At 44.8% G+C, this 27,276-nt stretch overlaps 1 protein-coding gene and 1 pseudogene across 1 annotated transcript in view; one reads left to right on the top strand and one right to left on the bottom strand.

Moving 5' to 3' along the window:
• Positions 1–4,765: 4,765 nt before the first annotated feature.
• On the top strand, positions 4,766–25,251 carry LOC148147602 (uncharacterized; annotated as a pseudogene).
• The window catches only part of LOC122559928 (potassium channel subfamily K member 9-like), a 92,919-nt gene continuing 90,337 nt past the window's right edge, over positions 24,695–27,276 (bottom strand). Inside the window, exon 2 of the mRNA XM_043710036.2 lies at positions 24,695–26,608. Coding sequence (XP_043565971.1) covers positions 25,704–26,608 — 905 coding nt within the window. The 3' untranslated portion in view covers positions 24,695–25,703. The remainder of the gene's footprint in view (positions 26,609–27,276) is intronic.

Here is a 27,276-nt window from a genome sequence, read left to right as displayed (position 1 = left end):
GATCCTCCCATAGTATAGTACTCCATCAGTACTGACCCTCCCATAGTGTAGCATTCCATCAGTACTGATCCTCCCATAGTCCAACACTCCATCAGTACTGATCCTCCCATAGTGCAACACTCCATCAGTACTGATCCTCCCATAGAATAGTACTCCATCAGTACTAATCCTCCTATAGTGCAGCACTCCATCAGTACTGATCCTCCCATAGTGCAGTACTCCATCAGTATCGACCCTCCCATAGTGTCACACTCCATTAGTACTGACTCGCCCATAGTGCAGCACTCCATTAGTACTGACTCTCCCATAGTGCAGCACTCCATCAGTACCGACCCTCCCATAGTATCGCACTCCATCAGTACTGACTCTCCCATAGTCCATCACTCCATCAATACTGACCCCCTGTGGCCGTTCCCCTCAAGAACAAGTATACCGTTTTGGATACTTGTGGGGGGGAACGACTAACCAGCGGTAAGCAATGGGGTTCAGAACTCTGGCACGGAGCCTGTCCCCGTTGCTCAGAAGGGAAGGGTGGAGAAGAGCAGAGCAATAGTTATTGGGGACTCGATAGTTCGGGGCACAGATAGGCGGTTTTGTGGGGGCGAGAGAGACTCACGTTTGGTATGTTGCCTCCCAGGTGCAATGGTACGTGACGTCTCCGATCGTGTTTTCCGGGTCCTTAAGGGGGAGGGGGAGCAGCCCGAAGTCATGGTCCACATTGGCACCAACGACATAGGTAGGAAGAGGGCTGAGGATGTTTGGCAGGGTTTCTGGGAGTTAGAACAAACAGAGTTGTTGTCTCTGGTTTGTTACCCGTGCCATGTGATAGAGAGTCGAGGAATAGGGAGAGAGAACAGTTAAATGCGTGGCTACGGGGATGGTGCAGGAGGGAGGGATTCCGGTATCTGGATAACTGGGGTTCTTTCTGGGGAGGGTGGGACCTCTATAAACAGGATGGTCTACACCTGAAACTGAGGGGCACCAGTATCCTTGGGGGGAGGTTTGCTAGTGCTCTTGGGAGGGGTTTAAACTAACTCTGCAGGGGCATGGGAACCTAGACTGTAGCTTTAGGGTGCAGGACCTGGAGTGTAGGGAGGTTAGGAACATGGCATCAATCTCAAAGGAGGGTGCCTGTAAACAGGGAAGTGGCTTGAAGTGTGTATACTTCAATGCAAGAAGTATACGAAATAAGGTAGGTGAACTTGCAGCGTGGGTTGGTACCTGGGATTTCGATGTTGTGGCTATTACGGAGACATGGGTAGAACAGGGTCAGGATTGGCTGTTGCAGGTTCCAGGGTTTAAATGTTTTAGTAGGGTCAGAGATGGGGGTAAAAGAGGGGGAGGTGTGGCATTGCTTGTCAAAGATAGTATTACAGTGGTGGGAAGGACGATGGATGAAGACTCGCCATCTGAGGTAGTTTGGGCTGAGGTTAGGAATAGGAAAGGTGAGGTCACCCTGTTAGGAGTTTTCTACAGGCCTCCTAATAGTCCTAGAGACGTAGAAGAAAGGATTGCGAGGATGATTCAGGAGAAGAGTGAAAGTAATAGGGTGGTTGTTATGGGGGCCTTTAACTTTCCAGTTATTGACTGGGAAAGCTATAGCTCAAGTTCGTTAGATGGGTTGGTGTTTGTCCAATGTGTGCAGGAGGGTTTCCTTACACAATATGTAGACAGGCCAACAAGAGGTGAGGCCATACTGGATTTGGTTCAGGCCAGGTGTTAGAATTGGAGGTAGGTGAGCACTTTGGGGACAGTGACCACAATTTGGTGACTTTTACTCTAGTGATGGAGAGGGATAAGTGTGCACTGCAGGGCAAGAGTTATAGCTGGGGGCAGGGAAATTATGATGCGGTGAGGCACGACTTAGGATGCGTGGCTTGGAAAAGTAGGCTTCAAGGGAAGGGCGCAATTGATATGTGGAGCTTGTTCAAGGAGCAACTATTGAGTGTCCTTGATAAGTATGTACCTGTCAGGCAGGGAGGAAAGGGTTGTGTGAGGGAGCCGTGGTTTAATAAGGAATTGGAATCCCTTGTTAAAGGGAAGAGGCGGCCTATGTAAAGATGAGGCGTGAAGGTTCAATTGGGGCGATTGAGAGTTATAAGGTAGCCAGGAAGGATCTGAAGAGAGAGCTAAGAGCAGGAAGGAGGGGACATGAAAAGTCCTTAGTTGGTAGGATTAGGGAAAACCCAAAGGCTTTCTATAGGTATGTCAGGAATAAAAGAATGACTAGGGTAGGAATAGGTCCAGTCAAGGATAGTAGTGGGAAGTTGCGTGTGGAGGCTGAAGAGATTGGGGAGACACAGAATGAATACTTTTTGTCAGTATTCACTCAGGAATAGGACATTGTTGCCGATGTGAATACTGAGTCACAATTAATTAGAATGGACAGCTTTGAGGTATGTAGGGAAGAGGTGTTAGAAATTCTGGAAAGGCTGAAAATAGATAAGTCCCCTGGGCCTGATGGCATTTATCCTAGGATTCTCTGGGAAGCAAAGGAGGAGATTGCAGAGCCATTGGCCTTGATTTTTTATGTCCTCGTTGTCTACAGGATTAGTGCCAGAAGACTGGAGGATAGCAAATGTGGTTCCCTTGTTCAAGAAGGGGAGTAGGGATAACCCTAGTAACTATAGGCCGGTGAGGCTCACTTCTATTGTGGGCAAAGTCTTAGAGAGAATTGTAAGGGATAGGATTTATGAACATCTGGATAGGAATAATGTGATCAAGGATAGTCAGCATGGTTTTGTGAAGGGCAGGTCGTGCCTCACAAACCTTATTGAATTCTTTGAGAAGGTGACTAAGGAGGTGGACGAGGGTAAAGCGGTAGATGTGGTGTATATGGAGGAGAAAGTGAGGTCTGCAGATGCTGGAGATCAGAGCTGAAAATGTGTTGCTGGAACAGCGCAGCAGGTCAGGCAGCATCCAGGGAACAGGAGAATCGACGTTTCGGGCTTCATTCCTGAGGAAGGGCTTATGCTCGAAACGTCGATTCTCCTGTTCCCTGGATGCTGCCTGACCTGCAGCGCTGTTCCAGCAACACATTTTCAGTGGTGTATATGGATTTTAGTAAGGTGTTTGATAAGGTTCCCCATGGTAGGCTACTGCAAAAAATACGGAGGTATGGCATTGAGGGTGAGTTGGAGGTTTGGATTAGGAATTGGCTGGCTGGAAAAAGACAGAGGGTAGTAGTTGATGGTAAAGGTTTATCTTGGAGTGCAGTTACTAGCGGTGTTCCACAAGGATCTGTTTTGTGACCATTGCTGTTTGTCATTTTTATAAATGACCTGGAGGAGGGGCTAGAAGGTTGGGTGAGCAAGTTTGCGAATGATACGAAAGTCGGTGGAGTTGTTGACAGTGAGGAAGGATGTGTCAGGTTACAGCGGGATATAGATAAGCTGCAGAGCTGGGCAGAAAGGTGGCAAATGGAGTTCAATGTAGCTAAGTGTGAGGTGATTCACTTTGGTAAGAGTAACAAGAAGATGGGGTACTGGGCTAATGGTCGGATACTTGGTAGTGTGGATGAGCAGAGGGATCTTGGTGTCCATGTTCACAGATCTCTGAAAGTTGCCACCCAGGTACATAGTGCGGCGAAGAAGGCATATGGCGTACTGGCTTTTATTGGTAGAGGAATTGAGTTCCGGAGTCCTGAGGTCATGTTGCAGTTGTATAAGACTCTGGTGCGGCCGCATCTGGAGTATTGTGTGCAGTTTTGGTCGCCATACTATAAGAGGCACTGGAACGGGTGCAGAGGAGGTTTACCAGGATGTTGCCTGGTATGGTAGGAAGATCGTTTGAGGAAAAGGCTGAGGCACTTGGGGCTGTTTTCATTGGAGAAAAGAAGGTTTAGGGGTGACTTGATAGAGGTGTACAAGATGATTAGGGGTTTAGATAGGGTTGACCATGAGAACCTTTTTTCACGTATGCAGTCAGCTATTACGAGGGGGTATAGCTTTAAATTAAGGGGTGGTAGGTATAGGACAGATGTTAGGGGTAGATTCTTTACTCAGCGAGTCGTGAGTTCATGGAATGCCCTGCCAGTAGCAGTGGTGGACTCTCCCTCTTTATGTGCATATAAATGGGCATTGGATAGGCATCTGGAGGATAGTGGGCTAGTGTAGGTTAGGAGGGCTTGGATCGGCACAACATCAAGGGCCAGAGGGCCTGTACTGCGCTGTATTTTTCTATGTTCTATGTTCTATGACTCTCCCATAGTTCAACAAACCATCAGTACCGACTCTCCCATAGTGCAACAAACCATCAGTACCGACTCTCCCATAGTGCAACACTCCATGAGTACTGACTCTCCCATAATGCAGCACTTCATCAGAATTGATCCTCCCATATTGCAGCACTCCATCAGTACTGACTCTCCCATAGTGCAGCACTCCATCAATACTGATCCTCCCATAGTGAGCACTCCACCAATACTGATCCTCCCATAATGCAACACTCCATCAGTACTGACTCTCCCAAAGTGCAACATACCATCAGTACTGATCCTCCCATAGTGCAACACACCATCAGTACTGATTCTCCCATAGTGCAACACTCCATCAATACTGACTCTCTCATAGTGCAGCACTCCATCAGTACTGATCCTCCCATAGTGCAGCACTCCATCAGTACAGATCCTCTCATAGTGCAGCACTCCATCAATACTGACCCTCCCATAGTACAACAAACCATCAGTACTGACTCTCCCATAGTGCAACACTCCATCAGTACTGACTCTCCCATAGTGCAGCACTCCATCAATACTGACCCTCCCATGGTACAACAAACCATCAGTACCGACTCTCCCAAAGTGCAACATACCATCAGTAATGATCCTCCCATAGTGCAACACACCATCAGTACTGATTCTCCCATAGTGCAACACTCCATCAATACTGACCCTCCCATAGTGCAGCATTCCATCAGTACTGATCCTCCCATAGTGCAGCACTCCATCAGTACTGATCCTCTCATAGTGCAGCACTCCATCAATACTGACCCTCCCATAGTACAACAAACCATCAGTACCGACTCTCCCATAGTGCAGCACTCCATCAGTACAGATCCTCCCATAGTGCAACACTCCATCAGTGCTGACTCTCCCATAGTGCAGCACTCCATCAGTACCGACTGTCCTATTGTGCAGCACTTCATCAATACTGATCCTCCCATAGTGCAGCGCTCCATCAATACTGATCCTCCCATAGTGCAACACTCCATCAGTACTGAACCTCCCATAATGCAACACTCCATCAGAACTGACCCTCCCATAGTGCAGCATTCCATCAATACTGACCCTCCCATAGTGCAGCATTCCATCAATACTGACCCTCCCACAGTGCAACACTCCATCATTACTGACACTCCCATAGTGCAGCACTCCATCAGTACTGACACTCCCATTGTGCAGCACTCCATCAGTACTGATCCTCCCATAGTGCAACACATCATCAGTACTGATCCTCCCATAGTGCAGCACTCCATCAGTCCTGACTCTCCCATGGTGCAGCATTCCATCAATGCTCACCCTCCCATAGTGCAACACTCCATCAGTACTGACTCTCCCATAGTGCAGCATTCCATCAATGCTGACTCTCCCATAGTGTAGCACTCAATCAGTACTGATCCTCCCATAGTGCAGCACTCCATCAGTACTGATCCTCCCATAGTGCAGCACTCCATCAGTACTGACCCTCCCATACTGCAACACTCCATCAGTACTGACTCTCCCATAGTGCAACACTCCATCAGTACTGACCCTCCCATAGTGCAACACACCATCAGTACTGGCTCTCTCATAGTGCAACACACCATCAGTACTGATCCACCCATAGTGCAGCACTCTATCAGTACTGACTCTCCCATTGTGCAACACTCCATCAGTACTGAACCTCCCATAGTGCAACATACCATCAGTACAGATCCTCCGATAGTGCAGCCCTACATCAATACTGACCCTCCCATCGTGCAGCACTCCATCAGTACTGACCCTCCCATCGTGCAGCACTCCATCAGTACTGACTCTCCCATCGTGCAGCACTCCATCAGTACTGACTCTCCCATAGTGCAACAAACCATCAGTACCGACTCTCCCATAGTGCAACACTCCATCAGTACTGACTCTCCCATTGTGCAACACTCCATCAGTACTGACTCTCCCATAGTGCAACATACCATCAGTACTGATCCTCCCATAGTGCAGCACCTCCTCTCTACTGATCCTCCCATAGTGCAACACTCCATCAGTACTGACCCTCCCATCGTGCAGCATTCCATCAATACTGACCCTCCCATAGTGCAGCATTCTATCAATACTGACCCTCCCATTGTGCAACACTCCATCAGTACTGACTCTCCCATAGTGCAACATACCATCAGTACTGATCCTCCCATAGTGCAGCACTCCATCTCTACTGATCCTCCCATAGTGCAACACTCCATCATTACTGACACTCCCATAGTGCAGCACTCCATCAGTACTGACCCTCCCATTGTGCAGCACTCCATCAGTACTGATCCTCCCATAGTGCAACACATCATCAGTACTGACTCTCCTATAGTACAACACTCCATCAATGCTGACCCTCCCATAGTGCAGCACTCCATCAGTACTGACTCTCCCATAGTGCAGCACTCCATCAATACTGATCCTCCCATAGTGCAGCACTCCATCAGTACTGATCCTCCCATAGTGCAACACATCATCAATACTGATCCTCCCATAGTGCAGCACTCCATCAGTATTTAATTCTCCCAGAGTGCAACACATCATCAGTACTGACCCTCCCATAGTGCAGCACTCCATCAATACTGATCCTCCCATAATGCAACACTCCATCAGTACTGATCCTCCCATAGTGCAACACACCATCAGTACTGATCCTCCCATAGTGCAGCACTCCATCAATACTGACCCTCCCATAGTGCAGCACTCCATCAATACTGACCGTCCCATAGTGCAACACTCCATCAATACTGACCCTCCCATTGTGCAGCACTCCATCAATTGTGACCCTCCCATAGTGCAACACTCCGTCAATACTGACCCTCCCATAGTGCAGCACTCCATCAATACTGACCCTCCCATAGTGCAACACTCCATCAGTACTGACTGTCCCATCGTGCAGCACTCCATCAGTATTGACCCTCCCATGGTGCAGCACTCCATCAATACTGACCCTCCCATAGTGCAGCACTCCATCAATACTGACCCTTCCATAGTGCAACACTCCATCAATACTGACTCTCCCATAGTGCAGCATTCCATCAGTATTGACCCTCCCATGGTGCAGCACTCCATCAGTATTGACCCTCCCATGGTGCAGCACTCCATCAGTACTGACTCTCCCATAGTGCAGCATTGCCTCAGTACTGACCCTCCCACAGTGAAGCTTTCCCACAGTACTGACTCTCTTGACATTGCAGCACTCCCTCAGTGTTGGCCTTCAACCTGTACAGCAATCCCTCAGTACTGATCCTCCAACAGAGCAGCGATCCCTTCCTACTGCACTTCCAATGGTACAGAACTGCTCTAGTCCTGCACTAGGACTACGCCTCTCAGCAATAACCTGCTCAGTACTGCTCTGTTTGGGATTCACTTGGGCTTCTCAGCTCCTGACCTCCTTACAGTCTTTGTCTAAGGAGCTGAATTCCAGAGGTGAACTCAGAGATGCCCTTGACTTCAAGACCACAGTTGACTGAGTGAGACATCTAAGAATCCTTGCAAAACTGAAATCAAATGGGAATCGGGGGCAAACTCCCACTGGCTGGAGTCATATAAAAGGAGATGGTGGTGGTTGTTGGAGGTCAGTCATCTCAGCTCCAGGACATCTCTGCAGGGCTTCCAGAGGGTAGTGTCCTATGCCCAACCATCTTCAGCTGCTTCATCAATGCCCTTCCCTCCATCATAAGGTCAGAAGTGGGAATGGTCGCTGGTGATGTTCAGCATCATGGGTGACTGCTCAGATACTGAAGCAGCACGTCTGCCAATGTCCAAACTTGGTCTGAAAGGTGGGAATAAAATTCATACCATAAATCTGCCGGGCTCTGACCATCTCCAATAAAAGATAATCTAACCAGCAGCTCCCCCACTATTAACATTCTTGGGGTTATCATTGATCTGAAAACTCAACTGGACTGACCATATAAACACAGTGGCTACAAGAGCAGGTGAGAAGCTAGGAATACAGTAGTGAATAACACCTCCTGACTCCCCAAAGTCAGTCCACCCTCTTCAAGGCACAAGTCAGGAGTGTGATGGAATATTCCCACTTACCTGGATGAGTGCAAGCTCAAGAAGCTTCACAAACATCCACCCCCTCCGCCACTGATACTCAGAAGCAGCAGTGTGAGTATCATGAATATCATATCTACAAGATGCATTATATCAAATCACCGAGGCACCTTCGATAACACCTTCCAAACCTGTGAACTTGACCATCTAGAAGGATAAAGGCAGCAGATGCATCGGAACATCACCCCCTGCAAGTTCCCCTCCAAGCCACTCACCATCATGACTTGGAAATATACCACTGTTCCTTCAATGTCGCTGGGTCAAAATCCTGGAATTCCCTCCCTAACTGTACTGCAGATGTTCCTAGATCAGATAAGGTAGAGAAAGAAGGTAGTGGGGAGATACAATGATGGAGGGATAGGGGTAGGGAAGAGACAGGGAGGGAAGTGAGCATGTTAGAGAGGGGCAAGAGAGAGGCAGGGAATGCAGAGTTGGGGAGGGGGAGCAAGGGAGGGATGGTGAGGGAGAGGAGAGTAGTTGAGGAAACATGAAATAGTGATGAGTTTCTGAAGTCACCAGGGACATCTATCATTCCTGTTGGATAATTTCAATTTGAGGGGATTCCTTTATATTATTTGGAAAAATGAAACCACACAAACATCTGTAAGAATTCGACCCAAACAGCAAAAAATGACCCAGGTGACTACTTTCAATTACTTTGCCTAATGCTTTGAGGGTCCACCAATTGCTTCATGGAAAAAGGACCCATCCTTCACTCAATGCCATGCAGAGTCTAGCTATTGAATTGCTGTGCTTCTGATGCACTGCATAAGTACCGATCGGTGATACTTCCATCAATCACCTCTGCCCATTCAAGACTGAGATTTTATAATTCTCAAAAACGAATTAAAAGCCTGTTTAATTGCTTACTCAAAAATATTTCTCTTCCTTTTCCAAATCTGGAAGAGTACTGAACCTGCTGACAATTCACTTTTGCAAAGTGAGTGCCTGGGAATTTGGGGAATGTGCCAGATGGGAGTTTAAAGCTGTTCCATCCTCCCTGGTTGTGCAGACAAATAAAGAAAGATTTGCAATGCTGCACAGCCTTTCACATTTCAGGGTGTCTCAAAATGCATTCATGCCAATCGAATATTTTTTGAACTAAACCATTGTAATGAACCAACCTTGAGAAAGTAAACTTCCCTGCCTGGCAAATGTTTTAAAAAAATGCAACAACATTCACAACCCTTTTTGACCTCACAAAAGCTTGACCCTGTGAACCCTGAAGGTTTATAGAGTATCCCCTTCAGAATGGGTTACAATCAGCAACTTGTCACCATCATCCATGTGGACATGTGAATGCTGATCCTGCCCAACGGAACATGGCAGACTCTATCTCAGTGAAGCCTGGCAAAAAGCAGGTTTATCCATTGTCCTCACCTCAATACTGCACCTTACTTCCAGCAAATTACCCACAGTTTTGGAGATAATCTACACAATAGGCAAGAAGGCATTCAATCTACACTGCCTTCAATCCAAATGCAACATCTTTTCCACCTCAGTCACTTAGTTTCATTGTGTGGATGACACTTTCACTAAAAAAAAATAGGAATCCTTATCCAACCAGCTCCCAAAACATACAATCAAGATCCACTGCGAGGTCACGGAAGATCCCAACCATCACTGGCAGGAAGTTTAGCCGGGATGTCAGGAAAATGATTTTCACCCAGAGTGTGGTGGGAATCTGGATTTCACTGCCTGGGTTGGGGTGGAGAGGCAGAAACCCTCACAACGTTTCCAAAGTACTTAGAGATACACTTGTAATGCCAAGTTATGCAAGTGCTGGAAAATGAGGTTACAATAATGAGGTAATATTTTTTGACTGACATGGATAGGATGGACCGAAGGGTCTTTTTCGATGTGGTAGACCTCTACTTTCTGTAACCTTATGAACTGCCTCTCAATGCAGGCATTAATTTTCATCTTTACCTGCAGTATGGCAACTATGGCCTCAGCTAACTGAAGAAAAGATCAGCACCTTGTTCTGAAACACAGGAGATGGAAAAGGCCATTCAGCCCATTGTGTCTGCTTTGACATTCAATGAGATCACATTTGCTCGTCTAACTCAATGCCACTTTCTCAGTCTATTTCCATATCCCTTGATATAATTGGTCTCCAGAAAACCATCAATTTCTGTCTGAGATATGCTCAGTGATTGCCTTTTCACATTGCCTCCCTCTGAATGAAGAAATTATTCCTCAACCCAGCCTTAAATGGCCTGCCCCTAATTGGGCAGCCTGGTGGCTCAGTGGGTTAGCACTGCTGCCTCATAGCAGCAGGAGCCTGGGTTTGATCCCACCCTCAGGTGACTGTGCGCAGTTTGCACATTCTCCCTGAGGCTGTGTGGGTTTCCTCCGACAGTCCAAAGACATACAGGCTAGGTGGATTGGTCAGGGGAAATGCAGGGTTACCGGGATAAGATGGGTAGGGGTGTGGATCTGGATAGGATGCTCTTCGGAGGGTTGTTGTGGACTCGATGGGCTGAATGGCCTACTTCCACACTGTAAGGATTCTGTAACTCTAATCCTAATATATCTGATTCTATCTCTGACATAATCAGAGGGTATAGTTATATTCCAGGTCATAGACTCAGTAGCTGGGGAAATGTCTGAATTCCATCCACCATGAGACATACTGTCCATGATACCCAAAGTCATGGTTTACTGGGCAGCAGGATCCCATGGCAGGAAGTCAGCCCAACTGCAGTATACTGTCCTAAGTCACGTAGACCCACATTGAGGTGCAAATCACTCCAAGCCAGTCCTGTTGACTGGGGCATATCATTCACGTGACTGGCACTAGACTACCAAAGCAATGATTTTACATGGTCACAGCAGGAGGTTCTGAAGATTCAAACATTTCAACGACCACCGAGAGCCCCTGGCTGGTTCTGCTTCTGTTCACTGCCTGAAGAGAAACCCAACCCCAGTGTGTCATATTCATAGGCATTAAATCAGAGCCAGGCCCTGAATCCTCCCAGCCTGAGCAGAGAGTGAACCCTGTGCTGTTGGCATTGATCTGATCCCAATCAGCAACCCTGCCAAATGTGCCACCTGGTCCCTGCAAAGGTGTCTGAATTTCCATGGTAACGTACACTTTTACAGGCACGTTGTTGTCTGGAGCTTTGATACTGATGGTAGAGTCTACAATTTCCTTTCCTCTGGCTCGTGACCAATCAAAAATGGAGAAGGTTTATTTGGGAATGGATCAAACACATCAAGAGACCCCGTCAGGGATTTGCAGAGGTAAAGCTGAGGTGTAAGAGCAGTTGCACAAACCTCCAAACAACTCCTCTTCCTAACCCTGCCAGCAGCATGTGTCCCACATGAGGCAGAGTCTGCAGATTGTGTTTCAGATTGACCAATTCATCTCGGGAACAATGCGATCACAGAGGAAGCAAGTCCTCCTCGGTGCCAAGGGTCTGCCTACGGAGGAAGGCAATTGATTTGTGCAAGCTCCCATAGACAGCAAGGAGATAAGAAACAGATAATCTGCTTTTAGCAATTAAGTGCTGGAGAATCTCAGCAAGTCTGGCAGCATCTTCAGTGAAATAGTTAATGTTTTGAGTCCTTTGACTCTTGATCAGTTATTTAGACTAAAACATGAACTCTGTTTCTCCCACCAGAGACTGCTGAGATTCCCCACCACTTCCTGTTTTGATTTCAGATCTCCAGCATCCACAGGAATTTACTTCTATTTGCTTTTACTGATGTTATGGGATAAATATTGACTGGGACAAAATGGAGAACTCCCCTGCTCCTTTTTACATACCGCTAGGAAATCTTCTTTGCCCTTGTGAGCTGATATAGTGGACCTCTGTTTGATGTCTCAGTAACAAGAGGTTCCCTCAGGACAGCACTGGGTGTGTTGGCCTGGATTTTGTGCTTGAATATCTGGCAGGGAGCTGAAGTCCATCATGGTTTCATGTGTGAGCTCAGAGATTAATACACTGTAACTATCTCTCTGACCACATTGAATGGGGAGGGACATAGAGAGGCTCAGTGGTTAGCACTGCTCTCTCACAGCGCCAGGGACCTGGGCTCGATTCCAGCCTCGGGTGACTATCTGTGTGGAGGTTGCACATTCTCCCTGTGTCTGTGTGAGTTTCCATCGGGTGCTCTGGTTTCCTTCCACAGTCCAAAGATGTGCAGGTTAAATGGACTGGTCATGGGAAATACAGGGTCATGGGGTTAGGGGGATGGGTCTGGATGGAATCCTTTTCAGAAGGTCAGTGTGGACTCAATGTGGCCTTCGCACTGTAGGGATTCTATAAAGTGCAACTGAGAGAGATGGTGGCGCTGGTTTAGAGGGTTATGGGCCTAATGCAGGTAAGTGAAACTAGTTTGGGAAACTTGGTCAGCATGGATGAGTTGGACTGAAGGGTCTGTTTCTGTACTATATGATCCTACAATGTCACAAGGCCATCAATCCAAGTAACCCCAGGTTAATGCTGTGTGGACACGGTCTCAAATCCCAGCCGTGGCAGAGGGGGATATTCAAGTTTAATAAAAGCCAAATCAATGGCAATTGTGTGTTGACTGCCATAAAAATCCATCCAGTGCACTTTAGGGAGGGAGATCTGCTCTCCTTGTAACTCCAGACCCAGTGTTTGACTCTTAACCGTTCACTAGGCAATTAGGAATGGGCAATAAATTCTGGCATAGTCAGCAATCACCACATCCCATGAAAACACCGCTATCACACACACACACACACACACACACACACACACACACACACACACACACACACACACACACACACCAGGTATACCTTACCACCAAAATAATCAATGACCGCTAGTAGCTCTCCTGTACTTACGCTTCTGCAAACAGTTTCTGAACACTTTTTCTTATCATTAAATTCCTCCTCAGCTTGAGGAGTTATCTCTATAACAACATATGCCAGACAAAATCCTTTTCTCTCTATCAGTCTTCAAACACGATTCTTCCAAATATCCCCAGGTTACCCAGAATGATCAATTTGACTGTGGTTATTACTCAAAAAGCAGAACAAATCAGCCATCAATTTTGAGTTTCCTGGAAACCGCATTACATTAAAGGCTGATGTTTTTGAAATGTGCACCTATAAAATAGCATGGCAATTATCACAATATTGCTCTTTACATAAAAGAAACAATACTACCTGGACACAAGGCTAGGATCTGGGTGAATTATTACAAGTCACTGTATTTCTCACATTCAATGCACTCACCCCAAACGATCCTGCATCAAAACTATGCATTTATATAGCCCTTTCCACAAAGTAACACATTCCAAGGTTTTTCACAAAGGAGTGTTAGCAAACCAAAAATAAAGACATGTCAGCAAGAGGAAACTAATGCCATGCCCAAAGAGATAGGTTTGGAGAAGCATTCTTAAAGAGGAGAGAAAGAGAGAGAGATGGAGAGGTTTTTGGTGGCCAGGCACAGCTGGTGGGGGTGAACAGCATGAGGGATGAAGAGGAGATGAGATGTGGGGAGTGGAATTCTAATGGACAAACATATCTCTGAGGCGTGCAGGGGAGTCCATTATATGAGTCAACTCATTTGTTGTCAGTTCTCATTCTGTGCTCAAGCATCTTGTTTAGGTTACCAACAGGGAAGGAGAGTTGACCTAAGCAGGGAAATGAATGAATTAGGATTCTTCTTCCTGACCACAGGTTGCTGTTAAGTTTGATAAATCAGGAATGAGAACATAATTTGCCTCAATTGATGTTGCCAGGGTTGGAGGATTTGAGTTACAGGGAGAGGCTGAATAGGCTGGGGCTGTTTTCCCTGGAGCATTGGAGGCTGAGGGTTGACCTTATAAAATCATGAGGGGCATAGATAGGGTGAATAGACAAGGTTTTTTCTCTGGGGTGGGGCAGTCCAGAACTAGAGGGCATAGGTTTACGGTGAGAGGGGAAAAGATATAAAAGAGAACTAAGAGGCAACATTTTCACACAGAGGGTGGTACGTGTATGGAATGAGCTGCCAGAGGAAGTGGTGGAGGCAGATAAAATTACAACATTTAAAGGGCACCTGGATGGATACATGAGTAGAAAGGATTTAGAGAGATATGGGCAAAATGCTAGCAAATGGGACTAGATTAATTTAGGATTTCTGGTCGCCATGGGTGAGTTGGATCAAAGGAACTGTTTCTGTGCTGTACATCTCTATGACTTTAATTGTGATGGCCTCCCCAGTCAATCAGCCTGCTAATAGTCACAGAACACCGCTTGTGAGAAAAGACCATTGACCTGCAAAGTTCATACTATCCATCCATCTGTCATTCACAAATGGCAATTAGAGTTGGGCAATAAATACTGGCCCAGCCAGTGACATCCAGGTCCCAGTAATAATAAAAAAAGAGAAAGGCCAGATTAAGTTGAGGCAGACGACCAGTCGTGATCTTGTTGAATTATGGAGAAGACTCAAGGGGCTTCAAAGCTTAGTTGTGCTCTCATTTCATATTCCTGCAGATGTGCAGCAAGGAGAAAAACAATGATGCTATTATTTTTGGAGTATTCAAAGGTTAAAATGAGCACTGACAAACACCGTGGAATAACTGCATTTGCAAAATATTTCTTTGTGCTTAAAATTGCCTGGAGGAAGAAGCAGGATCATCTGTTGGATATGATCCAAAATAATCGGAGTAAAATCATCCTAGATCTTTTAATGCCAGCATATGTTGACTCTTAATCGCACAGATCTGAATGTAACAGCATATCATGACTGATCGTATAAAATCTGACAAGTGATTTCAGTCCAGGACCTGATAGACAATAAGATGAGCAGCAAGGGGATCGACAACAGCTGGGGCTGAAGTGCTGGGCCATTATAACTACTGACTCAGGATTCCTTCCAGCCAGTACTTTTCTTGAAATTAAAAATATTTCCATGCAACATCAAGGGACATAGCTACAATTTCAATCTTCCTTCTGAATGGGGCAATACTCTGGTAGCTATTAAAAGTTTTGAGAGAATCATTCTTTCACAGTTTTTGGGCATCACTGGCTAGGCCAACATTTATTACCCATCCCCTACTGCCCAGGGGGCAGTTAAGAGTCAACCACATTGCTGTGGGTCTGGAGTCACATGTAGGCCAGGCCAGGTAACAATGGCAGATTTTCTTCTCAAAAAGGACATTGTGGGTTTTTCCTGACAATTGGCAACTGATCATGGTCATGATTTGACTCTTAATTCCATGTTTTTTATTGAATTCAAATTCCACCATGAACCCGGGTCCCCAGAACATTACCTGGGTGTCTGGATTAACAGCAAAACAGAAATTGCTGGAAAAACTCAGCAGGTCTGGCAGCCTCTGTGGAGAGAAATCAGAGTTAACATTTCAGGTTGAGTGAACTACCAGTCCAGTGTTATTACCACTAGGCCATTACCTCCCTACTGGAATTCAACATACAAAAATGGAGTGAAACTAGTGAGAGCTTTGGCTGACCAGGAACAACATCACTGTAAATTAGTGCAAAAGGTCATTAGAACAAGCTAATGGAATGTTGGCCTTTATCTCTAGAAATCTGGAACAGGAACTGGCTCAAAGGTAGAAGACAGAGGGTGGTGGTGGAGGGTTGTTTTTCAGACTGGAGGCCTGTGACCAGTGGAGTGCCACAAGGATCGGTGCTGGGTCCTCTACTTTTCATCATTTATATAAATGATTTGGATGTGAGCATAAGAGGTATAGTTAGTAAGTTTGCAGATGACACCAAAATTGGAGGTGTAGTAGACAGTGAAGAAAGTTACCTCAGATTACAACAGGATCTGGACCAGATGGCCCAATGGGCTGAGAAGTGGCAGATGGAGTTTAATTCAGATAAATGTGAGGTGCTGCGTTTTGGGAAAGCAAATCAGAGCAGGACTTATACACTTAATGGTAAGGTCTTGGGAGTGTTGTTGAACAAAGAGACCTTGAAGCACAGGTTCATAGCTCCTTGAAAGTGGAGTCACAGGTAAATAGGATAGTGAAGAAGGCATTTGGTATGCTTTCTTTTATTGGTCAGAGTATTGAGTACAGGAGTTGGGAGGTCATGTTGCGGCTGTACATGACATTGGTTAGGCCACTGTTGGAATATTGCATGTAATTCTGGTCTCCTTCCTATTGGAAAGATATTGTGAAACTTGAAAGGGTTGTTGCCAGGCTTGGAGGATTTGAGCTATAGGGAGAGGCTGAACAGGCTGGGGCTGTTTTCCCTGGAGCGTCGGAGGCTGAGGGATGACCTTATAGAGGTTTACAAAATCATGAGGGGCATGGATAGGATAAATAGACAAAGTCTTTTCCCTAGGGTGAGAGAGTCCAGAACTAGAGGGCATAGATTTAGGGGAAAGATATAAAAGAGACCTAAGGGGCAACGTTTTCACACAGAGGGTGGTACGTGTATGGAATGAGCTGCCAGAGGAAGTGGTGGAGGCTGGTACAAGTGCAACATTTAAAAGGCATTTAGATGGGTATATGAATAGGAAGGGTTTGGAGGGATATGGGCCGGGTGCTGGCAGGTGGGACTAGATTGGGTTGGGATATCTGGTCGGCATGGACGGATTGGACCGAAGGGTCTGTTTCCATGCTGTACATCTCTATGACTCTATAAGTGATACATCAATTGCACAGGTTCCATCTATAGTATGATGTTCAGATCTGGCCTCCCATTTAAGGAGTCTTGGACTAAGTGGGAATGCACATATTCAGTTAAAAGCATTAAATCATGAAACCGGAGTTGCATGAAACCAAACAGAAACCCAATGGAAAATGCAGCAAGGATGTTTCTGATGACCTGGGAGCCCAGAACCAGGAGGTCACAGTCTAAGGATCCGGAGTGAGTCATTATGGACCGAGATGAGGAGAAATGTCTTCACCCAGAGAGTGAGGACCCATGGAATTCTCTGCCACAGAAAGTGGTTGAGGTCAAAACAACATGTTTTCAATAACGTTTTAGATAAAATATTCTTCAGGCTAAAGAAATCAAAGGGTATGGAGAAGGCAAGAACAGGGTACAGAGTTTGATGATCAGCCATGATCACATCGAAGGACAGAGCAGGCACGGATTGAATGTCCTATTTTCTATGTTTCTACGTAAAGGATAACTAAAACCTGGAACTCCCTGGCCTGAATACTGTGCATGGTGGAACCCAACTGAAATATTAAGACTGGAATTAAAAGCTTTTGATTGGGTGAGGGAATCAAAGAGTATGCACTGGGTGGAGTGAAGGCATCATCTCATCGATTGGCAAAACAGACTCAAGGGGCTGAATGGACTCCTCCTGTTTCTATGTTTGATGCACCGTTAATTCTACTTAACAAGAGCATAAGGATTTGGAGGTCTCTAGAGAATTAAGATTTCACACTAATGTGTGAGTTCATTGTTTACATTAATTGACTAAAGGGAAACAGTTCCTGTTTGTGTTTATAAACACAAATGGTTATTTCTTATTGATATTCAATGCTTAACTAAGCTTTATGGAAATAAGTTAGCACGATCTATTAGACTTTCTTTTACTCAAAAATTGTGGATTTGTTCCAACGTAAATTATTCAGTATGGATTGCTAGTTAATGACTGCATTTAACTCTGAATAAGGATGCTGGTGCAATTGAATATCATTTAACATCTTGTTGTTGCAAATATTTGCAATTACAACAGTGTCAGTCAATGCCCATGGCATTACTGTGGACGATAATGTAGAATGAGCAACATTGATTCTGCTGACTGTAAATACATATGTAGCCACATTTCTATTTGTTTTTGCAGTCAATGGGTGGCTGAATCAGCACCACATGTGATCAACAACAATGGTAATGTAGTGATTAAGTTTTGTTTCATATGATTCTTTCACAGGATGTGGGTGGCATTGCCTAAGTCAGCATTTGTTTCCCATCTTTCATTGTCCTTGAGAAGGTGGTGGTGAGTTGACTTCTTGAACCGCTGCAGTCCATGGTACACCCATAAGGCTGGTGTGTAACCCTCTTACAGTTCTTAGGGTGAAAGGGATCAAAGAGTGTGGGGAGACAGCAGGAACAGGCTATTGAGTTGGACAACCATATTGAATGTTGGAACAGGATCAAAGGGCCGATGGCTTACTCCTGCTCCTTTTTTCTATGTTGAAATGTAGCTAAAAATATCTATAAAATATCTAGAGATATGAATTTTTAATCTTCCAAGAACAAATAGGAATGAAAATTCAACTAATTAAATAAACTTGGGATAAAAAGATAATATCAGCAACGATGACTCTGTGACCACCAAATTTTCATAAACACCCAACTGCCTCATTAATGTCCATAGTGGAAGAAAGTCTATTGCCCATATCTCATCAATTTTGTTGTTGGTTCGTAACTGGTCATTTGGTTGTCAAGGTAATAGGGAATAAATGATGGTCTTGTCAATGTACCCACATCTTGTGTCTGAATGCCGATGGACCATCACATCCTCTGAATCAAGGAAAGGTTAGTCTGTGAATAAAATGGAATGGGAGGGGAAGGGAGGAACTATTGGCCTGATGTACCAATATAATTTAATCCTTGTCTAAAAGATACATATAAGAACCTAATGAACAGGAGTAGGCCACATGGCCCATCGAACCTGTTCTGCCATTCAGTAAGATCATGGCTAATCTATTCACGGACTCAGCTCCACTTACACGTACAGTGTATTCTGTCCTTGATGTTGTATTTCAGTTATAATTTCAAATGCTTAAGTGTATATAAGTAGTTAAAAACCTTCTTTACAATTTCCCCACCACCAGGGCAAATGTGTTAGTATTTGCAGTGTGAAGCCTTTACACAATCAGAGATGTTTAATACCCTGTTATCCTCAGTTTTTTTTAAACTGCACTGTAGCCTCCTTCAGAAATATGGTGACATCACCCACTTCTTTTACAGTTATGGGCACAATGACAGGAGCAACTCAAAGAAATTCCAGGCCATATCATTGATCTTTGATATTTCTTTGAAGCTCCTAGAACATACATATACAATCCTCCTCTGCACCTTCACTGCATTACAGAAACACAAAGGTTTCTCCACCGTTAAGGAGACAGGATAGTAGGGAGCACAGGTCAGAAATAGCATTACAACAGTACAATTTCGGTTCTATGTCCAAACAGAGCAAAATCATAGTCATACAGTTGTAAGCACAGAGACAGAACCTTCGGTCCAACTCGTCCATGCCGACCAGATATCCTAAATTCATCTAGTCCCATTTGCCAGCACTTGTCCCATATCCTTCCAAACCCTTCCTATTCATATACCCTATCCAGATGCCTTTTAAATGTTGTAATTGTACCAGCCTCCACCACTTCTTCTGGCAGCTCATTCCATACACGCACCACCCTTTGCCTCTTAGATCAGTTTTAATCTTACTCCTCTTACCTTAAACCCATGCCCTCTAGTTTTGGACTCCCCAACCCTGGGGAAAGATCTTGGTTATTCACCATGCTCATGCCTTTCTATAAGGTCACCCCTCAGCCTCAAATGCTCCAAGGAAAACAGCCCCAGCCTGTTCAGCCTCTCCCTATAGCCCTATAGTCATTGTACAACCTCCTTTTTTAAGCCTTTCCTTTGCAGCACTGTAGGTCTCTCTGACCTCATTGTACTAGTTTTTTTTGAGTTGCCTATTCACCCTGCTTCATTTTTAAAAAAGTTTTACATTTTACAGTTCTGACCTTATGACCTGCTCTAAGGACTTTTGGCCTTTCAATAGGTTTCTTAATTTAGAATAAATGTCAAGGAGAACTACATTTGATCAAACTTAGCAAGTGATGTTCAGAACGTGCAACCCTCTACTTTCTTGCAACATTACAAAATGGAGGTTCTCAGTTTGAAAGGTCTTAGGGAAAAGGAGCATCACTTACAGAAAGGTTTTGTCAAACTGAAATAAAAGCAGAAGATGCAGGAGAAATTCAGCAGGTCTAGCATCGTCTGTGGAGAGAGAAACCAAGTTAACATTTTGAGTCCAGTGGCCATTCTTTTTGAGTTCTGAAGAAGGGTCATACTAGACTTCTAATTCTTTTTCTCTAATCACAAATGTTCCAGACCTGCTAAGCTTCTCCAGCAATTTCTGACTTTATTTCCAATCTCCAACACTTGCAGGATTAAATTTTACTATGTCAAAGTGACTTAATTGGAGCTCAACAGAACTATCAGTTAGATTATGAACAGAGATAGTCAAATCTTAAAAGAAACAAAATTGAGGTTTGCTGCAAAGGTAGCATCTGAGAAACAGGGAAGAGTTGAAAGATTTCACCAAGGGATCAGCCATATGGAGTAGAAGGGAGAGACATGAGCAAAGGAGTCTTGAATTTGAGTACTAGCGTAAAGTAAATGAGAGTAATTTGGCAACCTGTTGTACACCATTCCTGAGTTTTAACAAAGTCATTTAAAATCAGGGGAGAAATAAGATGGCAGCTAATTTCCCAGCATTCCTTTTAAACCACTGCACTGCCCAAATGATGTTCAAGCAAGGGAGCACCAGAAAGGAAAAACAGAACAAGATAACTTGAGGGTAACTTATCTTTAAACCAATTAATCAAATACAAACCAGTAAACAGATAGTGCTGGAAACAGTCTGATCTTTCAGGATGAAATCCATGGAGAAAGATCAAGGACAACAGCCTTGTTTTCTGTTGAAAAGGAGGAACTGTGAAAGTGATATAATTGAGGTTTCAAGATTGTGAAGAAAATAGCGTACCCCAATAAATTCTTTACTGTGGTAAAGAATTCCATTTAACAATGAGAATGTTCTCAGTAAAAAGGTGAAGGTTGCTGATTGGTGGAATATAATACTGGATATGACTATTGAAGTAGAAAATTAAACTTGTTCAAGGAATGATAGGATGTCTTCCTGGAAAGATTGTGGAAAAACCATATTTGAGAGGCTAATGTTTCAAAGGAAATGTTTCAAAGGCTATTGTTTTCAAAAAGTACAATTCAATGACTTGCCAAGGAACGGCTTTGAACCAGGCGACATTAATGCGTTGAGACAAATCAATATACTATTGGACTGAGACAGACTCAGGGTAACAGCATGAAGACTGGGGTGAACTCAATCAATAATGCACCATTTGTTGATCATTATGTTATTCCTGATAAAGATATTCTCATCACTCACCAGTTCCTAAACAGTGAAATAAATGAATAAATACGTAAAATAAATTATAGAAATCCTAAAAATGGCAAAGCTTTCAAGAGTTATAAGGGATCAATCTGTACCTGAAGAGATATAAAGCAGGTGGAATTTGCTGCTCAGTAAACCCCAAGACAATGATCATTTTCATCATCAAAGAACTGATTATGGTGCAGAGAGCATAACCAACAACCTGGGGCACTGTGTTAGTGTCCTCTGCCCCCATGGCTAATTTAACACAATACGAATTATTTCAGGACATGTTCACTCTTGGGAATACATCTCTATTAGATTTAACCCATGTGGTGACCTGTTGCAGGTTTAAGATCCCAAGGAATGTGGGTGTTGCCTTGTTTAAATATAGTTGACAGTTCTGCTGAGTGAAAGTATGTTCTCTATGTTCCTTATCTGCTCAGGCCTATACTATCAGTATATTCCTGGACTGTTCATTCTCTCCCACATTCAATGATTCTCTTTCACCATGTGCAACCTCCCAATAATGGTCAACAATCTGAGTAGAGAGCTCTATTTAGGAATGGAGGACAAATGTAATTTGTTTTTTTCCTCACTTTTCATCAAGTTAAGTTAATGCTGGATTCCCTCTGGCACCGAACCCATCTTCTTGAATGAGCTTTGGCAGTAATCTCCCTCATCTGTATGGAATTCTGAACAGAAGTAGACCTGCCCTCAATCTAAGTTCACCAAGTAGGAGTTCCTGGATGGAATTGAGAGCTAGTTTTCTCTTTTTCCAGCTCAGGGATATTGAAGATGAAATCATCTGACTTATGCTGACTAGAAATGGTACCGTGACCTTACTGGTTGGTATATTCCACTTTCACATCTTTTTATTCACTGAGGAACCATCAAGGAGATCGCAGACAGCAGGGTTTGGGGTATAACCCCCACTAAATTCTGATGGAGAGGGAGAGCGGGGAGCAGCATGATCTTTGGTTCATTCCTTGTCAGGTCAAACGGATGACCTTTTCTTAAAAGATGGCCATTAGAGAGGACATTCTGGCCTTTTCTTAAAAGGATCCCAACTACAAATAATGACTCTTGTCAGCTGGTGTCAGCAGAAATATGTCCTAGAAGAAAGGTGGACTATATTTTGTCATCAAAGTTCTCATTGGAAATGAAGAGAATATTTTTGCCTATTGTTTCTTTGGACCTCTGATGGACTTTGGAAACATGTTTATGGGGTGTTTTAAGGCTGCCTCATCTCCCAGTAGATGGTTCTGCATCTCAGGTTGAAACCACATTACAGTCATTACCAGGGACTGGAGACTGAGGGGCTTCAGTTTTAAATTCCAATGAGAACTCCAATGGAATCCTCCTGTATTGTGACAGCTGTAGGAGCTTACTAAATCCCAAAACTACAGATGATTATAGCCAATGGAATGAGTGTGGTGGTCTGTCAGCATGTGAAGCATGAATAATAAGTGTGAATTCTGCCATGACTTCATACTGTATGCAAACCACAATCAAGTAGCCTTAGGTGGCACAGTGGCTCAGCAGTTAGCACTGCTGCCTCATAGCGCTAGGGACCCGGGTTCGATTCCAGCCTTGGGTGACTGTCTGTGCAGAATTTGCACATTCTCCCTGTGTCTGTGTGGGTTTCCCCCGGGTGCTCCGGTTTCCTCCCACAGTCCAAAGATGTGCAGGTTAGGTGAATTGGTCATGCTAAATTGCCTGTAGAGTTAGGTGTGTTAGTTAGGGGGAATGGGTCTGGGTGGGTTACTCTTCAGAGGGTCACTGTGGACTAGTTGGGCCGAAGGGTCTGTTTCCACACTGTAGGGAATCTAATCTAATCTGACTCTGTTGGGTTCAATGTTATTCCTGGGACTTTCAGTATCAATTGGATGAAACAAGAAACATTCCCATCCATTCTGGCATGTGATTGGTTGATGGATAAGTGGGTGGTTGTTGAACATGAAAATAGAGGCTATTAGTTATAGAAATGTATGAAAGAAACTGCTGCTTCCTACTGGAAGCCATTGTAATGGACAGCATTCCCAGAGAAGACTTTCCACACACTTCTTATTGCACTGCTCAATTTCTTAGAAACAGTTTATCTTATGGATTGTCTTGGTTGTCAGGATTACAGCCTTTTATAAACGAGCAACATAAATTCTAACCTGGCAGAGATTTGGCTGCTAAAAGTGGCAGTTCTGAATTACTGACTACTGGGGAGCCACTTAAAATCAGCATCATCGGTTCATGCTGAACTTAGCTGTGTTGGCAGATTCATTAGCCCACAATGTATGAATACTCATGCAAGAAGGAATGATTTTTTATGGTGATACTAAAGATAGCATTACTTATACCCAGGGCCTGAAAACAAAATGCAACAATACTGTTTAACCATCCACAGAATTCTATATTTGATAAATTCCATTTAACTGTCTTTCTCTTCTTCTGGGAAACTAACTTGAATGTCAAAACAAAATCCAGTCTTTGATTTTTTTTCTTAATTTACACGCTTCTTCAATTCACTGAATTTTTCCCAATTTCTGACCTACTAAATTAATCTGATGCCAACATTCTCCCTTCCACCTCACGCTGCCCACCTTGCTTTGTGCAATTGGTCTGATCACCCCCTTGGAGATTTAACCTGGAGTTTTTATTTTCTCTGTGCATGCAATCTCCCATTGTTCTATTTTAATCAAGTAATTTAACGGTTGCAAATAAACAGACAAATAAGTTAATGAATTAAAATCGCAGAGTGGAATTATCCCGCAAGGATATTAATGGGTGGGCTACCAGTGGAAACTCGGTCCCAAATGGGGTGACATCGCACTGTGTGATGTTCAATTACACAGTTCCTTTTGAATTATGTTTGCCCCCCACTCATGACTTGCATGTGCTGTTAGTTGACCAGGCCGCCACATCGTTAGGACAAAGACACTGGAGTTTCATACCATTGGCCTTGGGGGGGGGGGTTTGGGGAGATGAGTTTAATATAATCTGCTTGGTGGAACTGTGGTGAGGGATGGGCTTAAAATTTCCACAGACGGGCACTTACCACCCTTCCCCCATGGATCTCTGCTCACCGCCATAGTGGAATTTTCACTGGGATCAAAGAACCAGATGTCAGTGGGTGGTGCTATAACACACTATGAATAGTAGGCTTGGAGGCAGAGACTCTATAATGTATGTAGGTCTGCCCCCCTTGAGGGCAATTGGAACTAAATACAGAGGGAGGTGATGCACTGTTGACACTTTGCTTTCTAACTGATACTGAAGAGAAACAGACTCTGGGACAATAACTTGGGTCCCTGCCTCAGCCTGGAGACCTGTCTCTGCACCCTTCACATCTCATCCCTTCCTTTACAATCCAGATACATTTCCATGTTGCAAACTGTGCCAACCTGGGGCTGGTGAGCTATAGCAGTTGGCAATAGGCACCTGCTCAACTGGTGTGGGCTAATAAGGTCCACTCTAAAAATGAACCTTGAGCCCAAGGTCACCTGGAGACCTCCCGTAGCCCCAAATCATGTCCCTGTGTACAACAGCATCATCACCACCTCGAGAAGTTGTTTTGGGATCAAACACAGGGACTGAGCAACCTGACAAATCCCTTGTGGACTCCAGTAGATTACTCCACATGGCTGAATCAATCACATAGTTATCTCCACAGGAGGCCAAACCTTAGGTAAAGTAACTCTGGATCTAACTTTTGCTTTTTTTGTTGTTGTTGTTATTGTTGCAGCCAACAATTCAGAGTCTCGGCAGCAAACTATCCAGGACAAACAGCAGACTGCTAGAGAAGAGCTGTATTTGGCAGCAGCCCCTATTCAACCATCCAAGGAACTGAAAAATCTGGACATTGCAACATGCTGCCTGATGACAAGTTGAAAGTGCGTGCTGTACTCCGACAATTCATGCCCTTCCATTGGCAAGACCATGCCACCGGCTCTGACCACGCACAAGCCAAACCGTTAGGGTTAGAGGTCGAGGGAAACCACATTAACAATGGGTTACCTCTGACCTGCATTGTCCGGTCAGGTAATCAAACTCTGGTTGAGTTAAAGTTTAGCTTAACCTGTTCTTGAAGTACAAAGAGCTGGGCCACATCCGGGACCCTCGGTTAATTGTGGAGTCAGGCCCACCTTCAGGAGGCTTCAGGTGTCCAAACTGCTCTCTTTGCGCATCTCCATTCACCCAGTAGCACAGACGAGCTGTTACTGAGATGTGGTGTACAATAGCCATGCTTTGTTTGTTCAGGCTCTGGTTGCCATGCTGCTGCTGCCGCCAATGCATTGAGCGTTTAGATCGAGCAAACTCCAGCTAGGGCACATGCAGTGGGCTCACACAGACCTCCGCCGGGTTCGGAGGCGCTGGCTGAAGCTTGGGTATCCAAGGGAAGTGGTGCTACCGGGGGAGGAGAGGGCAAAGTTATCTCGTGCACTCAATGACATCTCATCCACCTTGAAGGAGATGGAGTTGAAGTAAACCGGGTTGGTGTGGGCTCTGAAGGAGCAAGGGTGCAATCTGTCAGAGCTTTCATAATCCTGAGATCGGTAGCACATACAGGAGCAAAGAGATCCGACATCGGAGACAGGCTCTGGCAGACTCTCATGCCTGATCTCCACCTCGCCCTCCATCAGGGGAATTAGATTGCTCCTACTGCGGCCTTCCTCCAAGGGCAGCAATACGGTGCTCCTGCTCTGAATATCCTCTCCGATAGCCAGAACCGTGTCTCTATTCCCAGCACGCTCCTCCGCATCTCTCTTCTCGTCTTCCGAGTTCATAGTGAGGAACCTCAAAACTACGAGGTTGAGGAAGGCTCCAATCACAGTCAGTCCAACGAGAATGTACATAAAACTGAATGCCACATAAGGAGGCCTCTTCTGCAATGCTTCATTGTTCTGGAGAGCCACAAAATCCCCAAATCCAATGGTGGTAAGAGTGATAAAGCAATAATAATAGGCATGGAAGAAGGTCCAGTCCTCAAAGTGTGCAAATGCTGCTGCTCCAATGCAGAGGGTTCCCAGGCAGGAGAAGAAGCCGACTGTTACCATGTTCTCCATGGAGACCTCAGTCTTCTTCATTCCGAGGCATTTCTTTATCCTTTTCAGCAGGTATCTGACAAAGGTGTTCATGCGCTCGCCTAGACTCTGGAACATCACCAGGGTCAGTGGGATACCCAAAACTGCGTAAAACATACAGAAGGCTTTGCCAGCGTTGGTGCCTGGTGCTGCATGGCCATAACCTGGTGACAGGGCAGAGAGAAGACCAACTGTTAGTTAATGTGCATCATACATACACTCTGCTGTCACTTCAACTCAACCAATTCATCTGCTGTATCTAAACCATTACAAAACAGAATGACCTTCGCTTTAAAACACAGTTTGCACATGCAGTTGATCATACAAATAAATTGCCTAATTCTCCTGAACCAGTTGGGGCTGGCAATAAACATAATTCTCGCTCGATGTCCCTGGTAAATGAACAGGTGTGGAATCCAGTCAGGACAGGACCATAGGGATAGGAAGAGGCCATTTCTCCCCTTCAGCCCGATCCACTCAGGAAGTATGGGGAAGAGGCAGGAAAGTGGAGCTGAGGATTATCAGATCAGCCCTGATTTCCTTGAATGCTGGGCAAGACTTGATGGGCTGAATGGCCTACTTTTGGTCATATGCCTCATGGCCAAATGGTCATACTCAGTTAGGGTGTGACCAATCTGTACTTAACTTCATATACTTGCCTTTACTTCATCTACCCTGAAATCTTTATCCTACAAGGGACCATCAACCCTCCAACTGATTCTCCAGTATCAACAGGGAAAGCAGTTTCAGGTTTCTATTTCTTTTGGCCTCAAGTGTACTTCCTCAGTTCACTCCTGAATAAGCTCAGCTCAAATCTTACCAATCTAATATA

Source organism: Chiloscyllium plagiosum, unplaced genomic scaffold (genome assembly GCF_037043375.1).
Source record: "Chiloscyllium plagiosum isolate Xiang-an unplaced genomic scaffold, Cpla_swu_hap1 HiC_scaffold_15, whole genome shotgun sequence".
Taxonomy (NCBI): domain Eukaryota; kingdom Metazoa; phylum Chordata; class Chondrichthyes; order Orectolobiformes; family Hemiscylliidae; genus Chiloscyllium; species Chiloscyllium plagiosum.
Note: the sequence above shows the minus strand (reverse complement) of the source record. Positions and strands in the feature narration are given on the sequence as shown.